The 17,901-nt window shown below is 37.8% G+C and overlaps 1 protein-coding gene across 2 annotated transcripts in view; it reads left to right on the forward strand.

The window, feature by feature from the left end:
- igsf5b (immunoglobulin superfamily, member 5b) overlaps positions 1-17,901 on the forward strand; it is a 43,386-nt gene that overhangs the window by 2,945 nt on the left and 22,540 nt on the right. The window contains exons 3-5 of one of the 2 annotated variants that reach the window (XM_061972037.1): positions 4,878-5,189; positions 10,083-10,210; positions 15,479-15,644. In XM_061972037.1, the coding sequence (XP_061828021.1) occupies positions 4,878-5,189; positions 10,083-10,210; positions 15,479-15,644 (606 nt within the window). The remainder of the gene's footprint in view (positions 1-4,877; positions 5,190-10,082; positions 10,211-15,478; positions 15,645-17,901) is intronic. The other variant, XM_061972038.1, reaches the window with a different exon arrangement.

Genomic DNA, 17,901 nt, shown 5'->3' on the forward strand with positions numbered 1-17,901 from the left:
TAAATGGGTGAATTTTGCCGAATTAAACGCCTTTCTAATATTCGCTCTCGGAGCGATGACGTCACAACGTGGCGTCACATCGGGAAGCAATACGCCATTTTCTCAAACACCGAGTCAAATCAGCTCTGTTATTTTCCGTTTTTTTCGACTGTTTTCCGTACCTTGGAGACATCATGCCTCGTCGGTGTGTTGTCGGAGGGTGTAACAACACGAACAGGGACGGATTCAAGTTGTACCAGTGGCCCAAAGATGCGAAAGTGGCAAGAAATTGGACGTTTGTTTTGCACACTTTACCGACGAAAGCTATGCTACGACAGAGATGGCAAGAATGTGTGGACATCCTGCGACACTCAAAGCAGATGCATTTCCAACGATAAAGTCAAAGAAATCTGCCGCCAGACCCCCATTGAATCTGCCGGAGTGTGTGAGCAATTCAGGGACAAAGGACCTCGCTAGCACGGCAAGCAATGGCGGCAGTTTGTTCCCGCAGACGAGCGAGCTAAACCCCCTGGATGTCTTGGCTCACACCGTCCCGAACATGATCAAGAGAAGAATATCGACCCTAGCTTCCCTGGCCTGCTGACATGAGGGTATGTCTACAGAATATATTAATTGATGAAAATTGGGCTGTCTGCACTCTCAAAGTGCATGTTGTTGCCAAATGTATTTCATATGCTGTAAACCTAGTTCATATTTGTTAGTTTCCTTTAATGCCAAACAAACACATACCAATCGTTGGTTAGAAGGCGATCGCCGAATTCGTCCTCGCTTTCTCCCGTGTCGCTGGCTGTCGTGTCGTTTTCGTCGGTTTCGCTTGCATACGGTTCAAACCGATATGGCTCAATAGCTTCAGTTTCTTCTTCAATTTAGTTTTCGCTACCTGCCTCCACACTACAACCATCCGTTTCAATACATTCGTAATCTGTTGAATCGCTTAAGCTGCTGAAATCCGAGTCTGAATCCGAGCTAATGTCGCTATAGCTTGCTGTTCTTTTCGCCATGTTTGTTTGTGTTGGCTTCACTGTGTGACGTCACAGGAAAATGGACGGGAGGTTAAAATCAGGCACTTTGAAGCTTTTTTTTAGGGATATTGCGTGATGGGTAAAATTTTGAAAAAAACTTCGAAAAATATAATAAGCCACTGGGAACTGATTTTTAATGGTTTTAACCATTCTGAAATTGTGATAATGTTCCCCTTTAATCAATTCATGGTATGTGTGAATAATCTGTTCCAGGTTCAAACTGAATATTAGCTGTCATACAAGTATAAAGAGAAGTTGAGCTCTGTTGTTGTGGTAATGACGTCAAGCATAGGCAAATGGACAGAAATACAACACAAATTCCTTTAACTCCACAAAAAAAGAGCGAATTCGTACTCCCTTTTTTTTTTCTAAAGGATTTCTATGGTCGGTTTAGCCATATTGAACTGAGCAGCCTGGACAGAGCTGAGTCTCGCTTTCTTTTTTTTTTCTTTTTTTTTTGCTAACATAACACACGCATAGTACTTTTGGAATTGTACTTGTCATCTGTGTTTTTCTGATGAAGTGCTGCCAATGTTGTCATCCACAAGAGAAACTAGTGCATTTTTCATGTCATAATCATGTATTATCATATTTTTCTATATTTTCGATTAGAACAACATAGCTGGATAATACAATTAATTGTATTTTATTATTTTCTATTTAATAACATTTTTGTTGATTTTACGCTATCATATTTTTAAATCTATGTTACTCTATTATATTTTGTTCACTTTATCCAATATTTTGTCTATTTTACTCTATTATATTGTTTGTTAGATTTTTTTTGTCTATATTGCTCTATTACATTTTGTTTGTTTTATTCTATTGTATTCTCTTTTCTTCATTTTATTCTATTGTATTTTGTCTATTTTATTGTAGGACATTTGTTTTTTGTATTACATTTTTTGTCTGTCTTATTCTATTACATTTTATTTTATTCTATTGTTGTTCTATATTAATGTAGTGTCTTTTGTAAAAAAATAAAAAATGTTTTCTTTTTTCCCTTTCTATTCTACCACATTTTGTTAATTTTACTCTGTTTGTCTATTTCACTGTATTTTGTTTTGTTTGGTCTATTTTATTTTTGATTATTCAACTACGTTTTGTTTATTTTATTATATTTTGTGTCAATTTTATTTTTATTACATTTTGTTTTATTTTATTATATTTCTGTTCATTCTATTGCACTACATATGTTTATTTTATTATATGGTTTTGTCTATCTTACTCTATATTTTATTTTACTTGTCTATTCAATTCTATTCTACATTTGTTTTTGTTTTTCAATTGTTGTCTAATTTACTCTATTATATTTTGTTAATTTTATTTTATTCTGTTTTTGTCTATTCTATTATACTGCATGTTGTTCATTTCATTCTATTTTTGTCTATTTTATTGTCATCCATTTTGTTTAATTTATTTTATTTTATTTTTTTCTATTCTACTACAATTTTTACATTTCTACTTTTACCTATTCTACTCTATTACCTTTGGTTTATTAAATTTGTATTAATTTATTCATTTTAGCTTTGTTTGTCTCCCCAAAAAACATGGCATGGTTTAAAGCTGGGGTTCTTAACTTTTTTGACCTCGGAGCCAAACTTTTCCATTACATAGGGGCCCGGAACACACTGAATTATTAACACTCAATTAGTAAGTACTCCGAGATTGTGCGCTGCCCAACATGCTCCTCTGCTCGCAAAACCAGCAATGTAATGATGTGACGACGACGCGCCGCAATGCCTGTAAAAAAAAAAAATGATGGCGAACCGGTACTTTCCAAACAGACTATAGTACCATTTTTGATTCATTAGTACCGCGATACTATACTACAAACCCCGTTTCCATATGAGTTGGGAAATTGTGTTAGATGTAAATATAAACGGAATACAATGATTTGCAAATCCTTTTCAACCCATATTCAATTGAATGCACTACAAAGACAAGATATTTGATGTTCAAACTCATAAACTTTATTTTTTTTTTTTTCAAATAATAATTAACTTAGAATTTCATGGCTGCAACACGTGCCAAAGTAGTTGGGAAAGGGCATGTTCACCACTGTGTTACATGGCCTTTCCTTTTAACAACACTCAGTAAATGTTTGGGAACTGAGGAGACACATTTTTTAAGCTTCTCAGGTGGAATTCTTTCCCATTCTTGCTTGATGTACAGCTTAAGTTGTTCAACAGTCCGGGGGTCTCCGTTGAGGTATTTTAGGCTTCATAATGCGCCACACATTTTCAATGGGAGACAGGTCTAGACTACAGGCAGGCCAGTCTAGTACCCGCACTCTTTTACTATGAAGCCACGTTGATGTAACACGTGGCTTAGTATTGTCTTGCTGAAATAAGCAGGGGCGTCCATGGTAACGTTGCTTGGATGGCAACATATGTTGCTCCAAAACCTGTATGTACCTTTCAGCATTAATGGCGCCTTCACAGATGTGTAAGTTACCCATGTCTTGGGCACTAATACACCCCCATACCATCACAGATGCTGGCTTTTCAACTTTGCGCCTATAACAATCCGGATGGTTCTTTTCATCTTTGGTCCGGAGGACACGACGTCCACAGTTTCCAAAAACAATTTGAAATGTGGACTCGTCAGACCACAGAACACTTTTCCACTTTGTATCAGTCCATCTTAGATGAGCTCAGGCCCAGCAAAGCCGATGGCGTTTCTGGGTGTTGTTGATAAACGGTTTTCGCCTTGCATAGGAGAGTTTTAACTTGCACTTACAGATGTAACGACCAACTGTAGTTACTGACAGTGGGTTTCTGAAGTGTTCCTGAGCCCATGTGGTGATATCCTTTACACACTGATGTCGCTTGTTGATGCAGTACAGCCTGAGGGATCGAAGGTCACGGGCTTAGCTGCTTACGTGCAGTGATTTCTCCAGATTCTCTGAACTCTTTGATGATATTACGGACCGTAGATGGTGAAATCCCTAAATTCCTTAGTTTGATAAAGGTTTTTCTTAAACTGTTCAACAATTTGCTCACGCATTTGTTGACAAAGTGGTAACCCTCGCCCCATCCTTGTTTGTGAATGACTGAGCATTTCATGGAATCTACTTTTATACCCAATCATGGCACCCACCTGTTCCCAATTTGCCTGTTCACCTGTGGGATGTTCCAAATAAGTGTTTGATGAGCATTCCTCAACTTTATCAGTATTTATTGCCACCTTTCCCAACTTCTTTGTCACGTGTTGCTGACATCAAATTCTAAAGTTAATGATTATTTGCAAAAAAAATTTTTTTTTATCAGTTTGAACATCAAATATGTTGTCTTTGTAGCATATTCAACTGAATATGGGTTGAAAAGGATTTGCAAATCATTGTATTCCGTTTATATTTACATCTAACACAATTTCCCAACTCATATGGAAATAAACCACATGATGTTCGTGCATCGGTTGAGGAAAATGAGTAAATTACAATAATAACATCCTATAATTTGATTCTGATATTATTATTCATTTCATCTTCTAAAATATTTAAAATAACACCAATGGGAGCATTTTAAAAGTCTGCCAGACTCAATTCCACCTATTTGACTGATGAACATTATCACATAATTTATTCTGAAATTATAAATAACGGCCAATAGAATAGAATACTATTAGTGTTCTGATTTGTACATTTTCAAAATATGCTTGTAAACAAAGAACACATTCTGAAGTTGTCTTTATATTTAAGTTATCATGCCATGATTTTCCTCCACGTGGCCCCTGAGCGAATTAGACACCCCTTCTCTAAATGTCATGCACGCTGAAATATGCGACACATGGTAGCATAAGCAGCTTGATTTTGCTTTGACAATCATTAATATTTGTTTCGATGGCTTTCAGCTGTGTTGAAGCTGTCACCCGACAGCTTGACAGTCCTCAGGGGCGACCAGGCCCGCTTTACTTGCGGGACCACCAAACCCACAGAGTGGGATGTGATGCTGTGGGAGCTGAATAACACGGTGGTGGTCTCCATCTCCAGGCAGCATGGCGTGCTGTCGTCCTCCATCACCAATGTGACGGCGGAGGAAAGCCACGCCCCGAGTAGGAATGGGTGGACGCTTGTTTTCGGGAGCGTTGGGAGGCACCACCAGGGGCAAGTCACCTGTCACCTGCAGGGAATCGACAGGAAAACAGCGAGCCTCTTCGTTCAAGGTTCGTAAAAAAAACAAACATTTTTTAATGATGATGTTGACTGTGCTTAGTTTTAATTGGAGAAAATTCCACTCAGAATGTTCTGAACTCCTGTTTCTTCAGGCCACAGATTAGTTTGATAGTCTAATAACAAATAAATGACTATCTAGCGCTCTATATTATGCAAAATATTGCAAAAAAAATGGCATAAACTGTTGCAATTAACATACATTTTAACACAAAACTATCCGATAGCTGCTAATTGTGGCTTATTAATGAGTTCAATATTCAGAATTAGAAGTAGAAAATTGCTCCATGCACATTATCATTACATACAGCATCTCGTTTGGAATATTGTTCGTACTTAAAATAACAACGCAGAATAACTTCAAATAATAAGTGTATTACTGGGCTACTGTTATACTTACCTCCTTGACTATACATCAGTTTCTTTTACTTAACAAGATCACATTGTCCTGTAATAAATGTGTTAGGTATGGTTCATTCTGATTTATTAGAAATGGTTACATTATTATTATAATTATAATTATTGTTACCACTATTTTCTCAGCATGTGTTCTTTTTTTTGCCATTTTATTCAACAGTGGCATTATTGCTGTCATTATTATATGAATAAATAACAAAAATACTCATCAATAATAATCATATTGAATAATGATGTCATGAATAACACATGTTTGTTATAATGTACTAAATGATAAATGATTATTTATGACATTCATTATATATATATATATATATATATATATATATATATATATATATATATATATATATATATATATGTATATATATATATATATATATATATATATAAGGTGAACATAATGGCATGAACGTGTATTATCCTATTAGTGTCTTTACAAACACTATACATATTAAATTATTATTTTTTTTTTTAATTAAGCTTTATTTTATTGAAGTCATTAAGTTGTACTATTTATTGTATCATGTAGCAAGTTATTATATAGTAAGTATAGCTTAAGTCTTGTTTTTGTTTTAAAAAAAAAAAGAGCTCATAAGACCATCATAATAATGAAATGAGTACTGAACAACCAATACAATATAATATAAAATAATTACAATAATTAGTGATAATGTCATAAATAACAATCATTTATCATTTAGTACATTATAACAAAAATGTATTATTCATGACATCATTTTTCATTATGATTATTATTGATGAGTATTTTTGTTATTTATTCATAGAATAATGACAGCAATAATGCCAAAATTACTATATATATTGTAATTTTGTGTTAAAACAATTCATATATATATATATGTGTGTGTTAAAAAAAACTCATAAAAATTATAAAACACGTTTAAAAAAAAAAAAAAAATTCTGCCACTTAAATGTTTGCAATAACACAAATCCTCACAGTCCTCTAGTCACTGATCAAAACAGCACATTTACTATGACTGATGTGTTGCGATATTGACCACAGTGCTGCTGACACAGCACTATTTCACCCCCATGGGAACGTCACGCTGCAGATGAGATGCCAACTCATTAAATGCTGCAAGATTTGTACGGAGCCTCGCTTCCAGTGACCTTATCCTTTTGCTTATTTGCATCCTTGCCCCTTAAACCGCCAAGTCAGCAAAATAAAACATCGGTGAGGAAATACGCTGGTGCAAAAAAAAAAAAAAAGGACGATGCCAATGACCCGCCACCTTTTCCAATATATCATAAAGAGAAGCCTTCATTGCTGTCTTTGCCATGAGTGCACACCCTGCCGACATGTTCGCTCACTAATAGTCGGTGAATCAGCCCCTCTGGCTGCAAGCAGACGACGGCTCTGACCTGACGCAGCCTCGGAATTAACCGTGCATCCTGGCACTTAGCAGTCAGCAACTCTGTGATTTGTGTACTGCATGCAGCCGCAAATAAAGCAGTTGGACGGCGGCCACAAATGTGCTGCAGCTCTCCTCCGTGGGCTTTAATTGACCTCAAACAATCCTTCCTTAACACCGAGAGCTCACACGAACTTATCAGCAAGGTTCACTACTGATTGCCTTTAAAGGCTGCCATGGCAACCTAAAGCCTCATGAATCCTCACTGCTCGGATTGAAGCGTAACGAGAAAGCGCTGATGCTGATGCTTCTCCGTCCCCGTTTGGACGTATTAATCAGTCATGATGGCGGCGGCCTCTCATCCGTCACCGCGAACAAGGCTGCTGGTTGCCTGCCAGCGTTTACTTACGCCCGCCATTACAGTCTCATTCTGGAGTCGAAAATGTATTGTCTTACACTCGGAGCGTATGATTTGTGTGGCAGCGAATTCCGCTATCAAACAGTCTTCAATCTTATCACCAACATCAAGGTAACTTGCTGCACCGACATGATCCACTGAGGCTTGTTTGGCAGGTGGAGGGGAGAAGATGACAAGCATTTGTCAGGAGTTTGACACTTTGAAGGGCTCCTATCTGCTCCATTTTAGGGGCTTTGAAAATGGTTTTGGATAGGGATGTCCGATAATGGCTTTTTGCCGATATCCGATATTCCGATATTGTCCAACTCTTTAATTACCGATACCGATATATACAGCCGTGGAATTAACACATTATTATGCCTAATTTGGACAACCAGGTATGGTGAAGATAAAGTCCTTTTTTTTTTTTTAAATTAATAAAATAAAATAAGATAAATCAATGAAAAACATTTTCTTGAATAAAAAAGAAATTAAAACAATATAAAAACAGTTACATAGAAACTAGTAATTAATGAAAATGATTAAAGTTAACTGTTAAAGGTTAGTACTATTAGTGGACCAGCAGCACGCACAATCATGCGTGCTTACGGACTGTATTCCTGCAGACTGTATTGATATATATTGATATATAATGTAGGAACCAGAATATTAATAACAGAAAGAAACAACCCTTTTGTGTGAATGAGTGTGAATGAGTGTAAAGGGGGAGGGAGGTTTTTTGGGTTGGTGCACTAAGTGTATCTTGTGTTTTTTATGTTGATTTAATTAAATTACATTTTAAAAAAACGATACCGATAATTTACGATATTACATTTTAAAGCATTTATCGGACATCTCTAGCTTTGGATCCTAGTGAGGCACTAAAATAATTGTTTTGAAGAGAATATGCTAAAAAATCTAAAGTTGTGTGCAGGGTAAATCTGCACTTTTCTCCTCTTGGCTGATATGCTCGGATTCCGCAGCTATACTGCAACAACGCCTTATCCAACATTTTTATTTAATTGTATCTTATTTTATTTTGTTTGGATTTTTTCAAATTGTTTTTGTTATTTGTGACATGAGGTTGAATTTTTGTGCAACATTAAAAAAGTGTTCTGAAGTTGTGCGCAGGATGAATATGCTTGGATTCCACAGCCACTAAATCCACGCTTATCCAACATTTTAATTTAATTTGATTTAATTTGATTTAATTTGATTTAATTTGATTTAATTTAATTTAATTTAATTTTATTTTATTTATTCAATTCAATTTAGTTCATTTAGTTCATTCAGTTCATTCAATTATCATCCATCCATCCATTTTCTACCGTTTGTCCCTTTCGGGGTCGCGGGGGGTGCTGAAACCTATCTCAGCTGCATTCAGGCGGAAGGCGGGGTACACCCTGGACAAGTCACCCCTCATCACAGGGCCAACACAGATAGACAGACAACATTCACACTCACATTCACACACTAGGGCCAATTTAGTGTTGCCAATCAACCTATCCCCAGGTGCATGTCTTTGGAGGTGGGAGGAAGCCGGAGTACCCGGAGGGAACCCACGCAGTCACGGGGAGAAAATGCAAACTCCACACAGAAGCCCGGTATTGAACTCAGGACCTTCGTATTGTGAGGCACATGCACTAACCCCTTTACCACCGTGCTGCCCAATTCAATTATATTTAGTTTAATTTAATTTAATTTGTGACATGAAGTTGAATTTGTGTGCAAACATTAAAAAAGTGTTCTGAAATTGTGCACAGGATAAATCTGCATTATTTTACTCACTGCTTGGATTACGCAGCCACTACAACCATGCCTATCCATCATTTTAATTTAATTTAATTTAATTTAATTTAATTGATTTAGTTCAATTCAATTATATTTACTTTAATTAAATTTAATTTGTGACATGATGTTGAATTTTTGTGCAGCATTAAAAAGTTTTTTTTTAAGTTATGCGCAGGTTAAATCTGCATTCTTATCCCCATTGCCGACATGCTCGTATTCAGCATCCACCTCACCAGACAGTGATAGATTAATTTTAATTAATTTTATTTAATCACAAACAGTGATAGAAAATCGTATTTTAATTTAATGCAGTTTAATTTAATTTGATTGGATTTGATTTAGATGTAGATTTTGAATCTGATTTTGATGTAATTATACTTAATTAGATTTGATTCTGTTTAATTAAATTAGTAAAAAATGTATTCCTTTTTAATTTATTTTATTATTAATATTATGATTATTTTACATTTAATTTCATTTAGGTACATATATTAACATATTTACTATTTTGCAAAAAATATTTTGGTAGAACTGCAGATTGCACAACCAGGGATAAGTTATAAAAACACACCAGCCTCATGACTCAGGCAAAACTGGACAATCATGCATTACATACTATACATTACCTTTTGCACTAAATTCATTTATATTATGTGTTGTCAACTTTGTACTTTTTTATGTCATTGCCTGAAATAAATAAATAAATGAAATGAAAAAAATGAATGATGTGTTGCTCCCAACATCCTGTAAAACAAGAGTAAAACATTTCAAACACCAAAGTCTGTAAAGTGTAAAATGTGGGATTATTGTCCCTTAAAGCAACTCCCAAAGTCTGTTCCCGCCCATAACAAAAAATGAAATATAGAGTAATATAAAAAAAAAAAATTGTTTGTGATTTTTGTCAGAAAAAGGCAGTGTGAAAGTCTTCGGAGGAAACACGACAGCTTTAAAGGGGCAGTCAGTCCTGTTGGAGTGCCAGGCAGCAGGATGGCACCCTCAACCTTCTTTACAGTGGGAAGTAGATGGAAAAAAGGTAACTAAAAACACGACTCATTTTAACACCTGTACCTTCTCCTTTAGTCAAGGGTGGTCTACAAAAACAAATGACCCCCAGGGTCAAAACATGTCAATAACATCTGTGGCTGTAGGCAACCTCCTGATGTAGTTTTTTGTATTTATTAAAGCTACAAAATGGCAGTATCATTGTGTGGTCACTATAGGTTTGTGCCGACACAACCTTTTCACTCCTGATGGAGCCTTGAGTATGGGTCGATGGCAATATTGATCTGATACGTTATATAGCACAAAATCAAACATACTTTTATTATTTGGTAGAGTGGAATGATACAACAGTTTTGATCACATGAAATTAGTCAAACAGAGAACAATGGTATTGTCTGCGGATGTTCTCATTTATCCAGGTCATTGTATTCTATAGAACTTGTATTAGCATTTGCATATTTTGCAGCCACTTGTTGCCAGGCGGATTTGGTGATTGTGTCAGAATGTCCCAAATATTTGGGGATTGTGTCTTGTGCTCATTAAAAAAAGCAATATAGAACTTTATTATACAATTGTTTACATATTTTTGCAGCTACTTGTTGTTAGGCAGATTTAGCAACTGTGTCCTGTGTTCAGCAAAATAAAAGTAGTATAAAACGTAATCATCCTTTACACATTTTGCAGCTATTGTTGCTAGGCAGATTTGATGAATTTGTCTTAAAGCTCAGTAAGAAATAGTATTATACTACTTTTATTATTATTTTACATATTTTGCAGCTACTTGTTGCTCGGCAGATTTGGCGATTGTGTCCTAAGCTCAGTAAAAAAAAAGTAATATAGTACTTTTAAAAGCATTTACACATTTTTGCAGCTACTTGTTGTTACGCAGATTTGCCGATTGTTTCCCAAGGTGCAGTAAAGAAAAAAGTATAGAACTTTTATCATCATTTACATATTTTGCAGTCACCTCTTGCTCGAAAGACTTGGTGATTGTGTCCCAAAGATTTGGCGATTGTGTCAGGTGCTCAGTAAAAAAAAAAGCAATACAGAACTTTATTGTAAAATAATATTACATATTTTTGCAGCTACTTGTTGTTAGGCAGATTTAGCAATTGTGTCCTGTGTTCAGCAAAATAAAAGTAGTATAAAACGTAATCATCCTTTACAAATGTTCCAGCTATTGTTGCTAGGCAGATTTGATGAGTTTGTCTTAAAGCTCAGTAAAAAATAGTATTATAATACTTTTATTATTATTTTACATATTTTGCGGCTACTTGTTGCTAGGCAGATTTGGCGATTGTGTCCTAAGCTCAGTAAAAAAAAGTAATATTGTACTTTTAAAAGCATTTACACATTTTTGCAGGTACTTGTTGCTACGCAGATTTGCCGATTGTTTCCCAAGGTGCAGTAAAGAAAAAAGTATAGAACTTTTATCATCATTTACATATTTTGCAGTCACCTCTTGCTTGAAAGACTTGGTGATTGTGTCCCAAAGATTTGGTGATTGTGTCAGGTGCTCAGTAAAAAAAAAAGCAATACAGAACTTTATTGTAAAATAATATTACATATTTTTGTAGCTACTTGTTGTTAGGCAGATTTAGCAATTGTGTCCTGTGTTCAGCAAAATAAAAGTAGTATAAAACGTAATCATCCTTTACAAATGTTGCAACTATTGTTGCTAGGCAGATTTGATGAATTTGTCTTAAAGCTCAGTAAAAATAGTATTATACAACTTTTATTATTATTTTACATATTTTGCAGCTACTTGTTGCTAGGCAGATTTGGCGATTGTGTCCTAAGCTCAGTAAAAATAGTAATATAGTACTTTTATAAGCATCTACACATTTTTGCAGCTACTTGTTGCTATGCAGATTTGCCGATTGTTTCCCAAGGTGCAGTAAAGAAAAAAATATAGAACTTTTATAATCATTTACATATTTTGCAGTCACTTCTTGCTCGAAAGACTTGGTGATTGTGTCCCAAAGATTTGGCGATTGTGTCAGATGCTCAGTAAAAAAAAAAGACAGAACTTTTTTATAAAATTATTTACATATTTTTGCAGCTACTTGTTGTTAGGCAGATGTAGCAATTGTGTCCTGTGTTCAGCAAAATAAAAGTAGTATAAAACGTAATCATCCTTTACAAATTTTGCAGCTATTGTTGCGAGGCATATTTGATGAATTTGTCTTAAAGCTCAGTAAAAATAGTATTATACTACTTTTATTATTATTTTACATATTTTGCAACTACTTGTTGCTAGGCAGATTTGGCGATTGTGTCCTAAGCTCAGTAAAAAAAAAGTAATATAGTACTTTTATAAGCATCGTCACATTTTTGCAGCTACTTGTTGCTACGCAGATTTGCCAATTGGTTCCCAAGGTCCAGTAAAGAAAAAAGTATAGAACTTTTATCATCATTTACATATTTTGCAGTCACTTGTTGCTCGAAAGACTTGGTGATTGTGTCCCAAAGATTAGGCGATTGTGTCAGGTGCTCAGTAAAAAAAAAGATAGAACTTTATTATAAAATGATTTACATATTTTTGCAGCTACTTGTTGTTAGGCAGATTTAGCAATTGTGTCCTGTGTTCAGCAAAATAAAAGTAGTATAAAACGTAATCATCCTTTACAAATGTTCCAGCTATTGTTGCTAGGCAGATTTGATGAGTTTGTCTTAAAGCTCAGTAAAAAATAGTATTATACTACTTTTATTATTATTTTACATATTTTGCGGCTACTTGTTGCTAGGCAGATTTGGCGATTGTGTCCTAAGCTCAGTAAAAAAAAGTAATATAGTACTTTTATAAGCATTTACACATTTTTGCAGCTACTTGTTGCTACGCAGATTTGCCGATTGTTTCCCAAGGTGCAGTAAAGAAAAAAAATATAGAACTTTTATAATCATTTACATATTTTGCAGTCACCTCTTGCTCGAAAGACTTGATGATCGTGTCCCAAAGATTTAGTGATTGTGTCAGGTGCTCAGTAAAAAAAAGCACTGCAGAACTTTATTATGCTTTACATATTTTGCAACTACTTTATGCTAGTCAGATTTGGTGAAAAAAAGAAGTACTGTAGTACTTTTGTTATTATTTTGCATATTTTACAGCTACTTGTTGTTAGGCAGATTTGGCAATTGTGTCATTGAGCTCAGTAAAAGAACATTAATATAGTACTTGTATTCATATTTACATATTTTTGCATATACTTGTTGCTATACCGATTTGATGATTGTGTCCCAAGGCCCAGTACAGAAAATAAGTACAGTATAGTACTTTTATTATCATTTACATCTTGTACAGCCACTTGTTGCAAATTTGGCAATTGTATCCTAAAAATTAAGTTGTATAGTAATTTTAATATCAGTGACATATTTTGCAGCTACTTGTTGTGAGGAATACTTTGCATGTGTCCTAAAGCTCAGTAAGAAAAAAAGTATTATACTGTAATACTTTTATTATCCTTTACATATTTGGCAGCCACTTGCTGCTAAGCACATTTGGTGATTGTGTTTGAAAGCCCAATAATAAAAAATAAAAAAAATAATAAAAATGAAGGCATCTTTACATAATGAATTGTCCCAATAATGTGGTTACTTTCGTTTGGCCCTTTGGACACATTTTGGAACTACTTGTAGCTAGGCAGAATTAGTGATTGGTTCTCTCAGCCCTGGACTGTTCAAGAACAATGGTAGGTATGAAAAACACTAACCTATTCATTGTTAATTGCCTGAAACTGACTTATGCTGTCTTTAAGTTAAAGTGGAGTGGTAATTGCTTTTTTAACGACACCTGGTGGCAAAAATAATTCATTACGTTAAATTCCTGAAGCAGTAAGTTGAATGATGTGGATATTTTCTAATACGTTTCTATCTTGGAGACTTTGTATGTGTAAGAAATGTGCCACTACAATTATTTAATACCGTATTTTACGGACCATAGGGCGCAACGGATTATAAAGCGCACTGCCGATGAATGGTCTATTTTCCATCTTTTTTCATACATAAGGCGCACCAGATTATAGGGCGCATTAAAGGAGTCATATTATTATTATTTTTTTTCTAAATGTAAAACACTTCCTTGTGGTCTACATAACGTGTAATGGTGGTTCTTTGGTCAAAATGTTGCATAGATGATGTTTTACAGATCATCTTCAAGCCGCTTTCTGACAGTCGCTTCTGGATGCACCGTTTTGTGGGCGGTCTTATTTACGTGGCTCACCTTCGACAGCGTCAGCTCCCCGTCATCTTTGTTGTAGCGGTGTAGCGTGCAAGGACGGGAGTGGAAGAAGTGTCAAAAGATGGAGCTAACTGTTTTAACGACACTCAGACTTTACTTCAATCAATAACGGCGCAGCGTCTCCTCATCCGGAAACAACAACAAGGCCGGAAACGTGTCTTGTGAAAAACCGTTGGACCGGAACTCTCTAATAACTAAAGTTCTTTGGGTGAATAATGTAAACTCACTACACCGGTGTGTTTTAGCGCTTTCATGGTGAGTTTACTGACAGATATAAGTAAGAACTTTACACTACTTTATATTAGAAATGGCAACATAGAGAATGAATGTCCCATAACAAGTAGAAAAAAAGAAGAAGCTTATCGACTACGGTGTCGGCACGGACTACAAAAGCAGACGCTGCAATTTTTCAGGATTTATGCAGATCCCAAATACAGATCAGCAGGTACCAGTACTTGTATGTTAAAGCACAGTACAATTCATCAAGCGGTGCAGCTATATAGCTTACCAAAGTCATACTAAAACATTTTAATAGATTTTTAAGCGCCGTGTGTAATGTTCTATATTTTCAATGGAACATATAACATGTTGGTGTTGTTTACTTGAGTCATATTGCCATCATGTTGCAGTCTACACATATCTCTTATGTTTGACAGCCATTTATTGGTCACACTTATCATTACACCATGCACCAAATAAAAGTGCTTCGAGGTCGGTAAGCTAAACCAGAATTATTCCGTACATTAGGCGCACCGGGTTATAAGGCGCACTGTCGAGTTTTGAGAAAAAAAAAAGATTTTAAGTGCGCCTTATAGTCCAGAAAATACGGTACTTGTTTATATTAACAAATGTGCTAATTTACACTGCAATTTTGTTCAAAAAAGGACATTTATTACGTATGGCTCTGCAAGCTCCTATAGACTACAGCCTACCATGTTTAATTTTTTTCTGTTTACATTTAACATCTATTTTAAACAGAATAAAAGAGCAACCTTGTGTGTTTATTGGAGGAGATGTAAATGTTAACTGTTTGCATGTTTCTTCTTGGGCAACTGTGTGCAGCTGAGCCAGCACGAGTACAACCTGAGTAGCAAAGAAACGGGTAAGAGCCTCTTCACTGTGAGCAGCAACGTCAGCCTGATGGCGACAAGGAGCTCTGGGGTGGACTGTCTGGCCTCGGTATCTGCCCTCGCCAGGCCGCTCAGGAGCAGCGTCCGCCTGACAGTGTGTAAGTCATATTAACACATCAAGTCATAAACTAAAGCGATGAGTGTGGGCTTTACTCTGCAGTGTAGAGCTGCCATGTATTTATTATTTAATAGAGAGTGGTCTGACTTCCTGTTCCTGTATGTCAAATGACTTTCACTGGCTGATAGGGCACTCATAACTAGCCCTGTGAATTTTGCCTAGCAACGGTAAAGGACCAATACATTTTTTTTTTACAGAGCTACAGACCCAATCACTAATTCTGCCGAGCAACAAGTCGTTCCAAAATGTGTCAAAGGCCAAACAAAAGTAACCACATTTTTGTTGGGACAATTCATTATGGTAAGATGTCTTTTTTTTTTTTTTTTTTTTTTTTTTTTTTTACTGGAATTTGAAACATCCATCCATCCATCTTCTTCCGCTTATCCGAGGTCGGGTCGCGGGGGCAGCAGCCTAAGCAGGGAAGCCCAGACTTCCCTCTCCACAGCCACTTCGTCCAGCTCCTCCCGGGGGATCCCGAGGCGTTCCCAGGCCAGCCGGGAGACATAGTCTTCCCAACGTGTCCTGGGTCTTCCCCGTGGCCTCCTACCGGTCGGACATGCCCTAAACACCTCCCGAGGGGGGCGATCGGGTGGCATCCTGACCAGATGCCCGAACCACCTCATCTGGCTCCTCTCGATGTGGAGGAGCAGCGGCTTTACTTTGAGCTCCCCCCGGATGACAGAGCTTCTCACCCTATCTCTAAGGGAGAGCCCTGCCACCCGGCGGAGGAAACTCATTTCGGCCGCTTGTACCCGTGATCTTGTCCTTTTGGTCATAACCCAAAGCTCATGACCATAGGTGAGGATGGGAACGTAGATCGACCGGTAAATTGAGAGCTTTGCCTTCCGGCTCAGCTCCTTCTTCACCACAACGGATCGATACAGCGTCCGCATTACTGAAGATGCCGCACCGATCCGCCTGTCGATCTCACGATCCACTCTTCCCTCACTCGTGAACAAGACTCCGAGGTACTTGAACTCCTCCACTTGGGGCAGGGTCTCCTCCCCAACCCGAAGATGGCATTCCACCCTTTTCCGGGCGAGAACCATGGACTCGGACTTGGAGGTGCTGATTCTCATCCCAGTCGCTTCCCACTCGGCTGCGAACCGATCCAGCGAGAGCTGAAGATCCTGGCCAGATGAAGCCATCAGGACCACATCATCTGCAAAAAGCAGAGACCTAATCCTGCAGCCACCAAACCAGATCCCCTCAACGCCTTGACTGCGCCTAGAAATTCTGTCCATAAAAGTTATGAACAGAATCGGTGACAAAGGGCAGCCTTGGCGGAGTCCAACCCTCACTGGAAACGTGTCCGACTTACTGCCGGCAATGCGGACCAAGCTCTGACACTGATCATACAGGGAGCGGACCGCCAAAATCAGACAGTCCGATACCCCATACTCTCTGAGCACTCCCCACAGGACTTCCCGAGGGACACGGTCGAATGCCTTCTCCAAGTCCACAAAACACATGTAGACTGGTTGGGCAAACTCCCATGCACCCTCAAGGACCCTGCCGAGAGTATAGAGCTGGTCCACAGTTCCACGACCAGGACGAAAACCACACTGTTCCTCCTGAATCCGAGGTTCGACTATCCGGCGTAGCCTCCTCTCCAGTACACCTGAATAGACCTTACCGGGAAGGCTGAGGAGTGTGATCCCACGATAGTTAGAACACACCCTCCGGTTCCCCTTCTTAAAGAGAGGAACCACCACCCCGGTCTGCCAATCCAGAGGTACCGCCCCCGATGTCCACGCGATGCTGCAGAGTCTTGTCAACCAAGACAGCCCCACAGCATCCAGAGCCTTAAGGAACTCCGGGCGGATCTCATCCACCCCCGGGGCCTTGCCACCGAGGAGCTTTTTAACTACCTCAGCAACCTCAGCCCCAGAAATAGAAGAGCCCACCACAGATTCCCCAGGCACTGCTTCCTCATAGGAAGACGTGTTGGTGGGATTGAGGAGGTCTTCGAAGTATTCCCTCCACCGACCCACAACATCCGCAGTCGAGGTCAGCAGAACACCATCCTCACCATACACGGTGTTGATAGTGCACTGCTTCCCCTTCCTGAGGCGGCGGATGGTGGTCCAGAATCGCTTCGAAGCCGTCCGGAAGTCGTTTTCCATGGCTTCCCCGAACTCCTCCCATGTCCGAGTTGTTGCCTCCGCAACCGCTGAAGCCGCACACCGCTTGGCCTGTCGGTACCTGTCCGCTGCCTCAGGAGTCCTATGAGCCAA

The sequence above is a fragment of the Nerophis lumbriciformis genome, linkage group LG17 (genome assembly GCF_033978685.3).
Source record: "Nerophis lumbriciformis linkage group LG17, RoL_Nlum_v2.1, whole genome shotgun sequence".
Taxonomy (NCBI): domain Eukaryota; kingdom Metazoa; phylum Chordata; class Actinopteri; order Syngnathiformes; family Syngnathidae; genus Nerophis; species Nerophis lumbriciformis.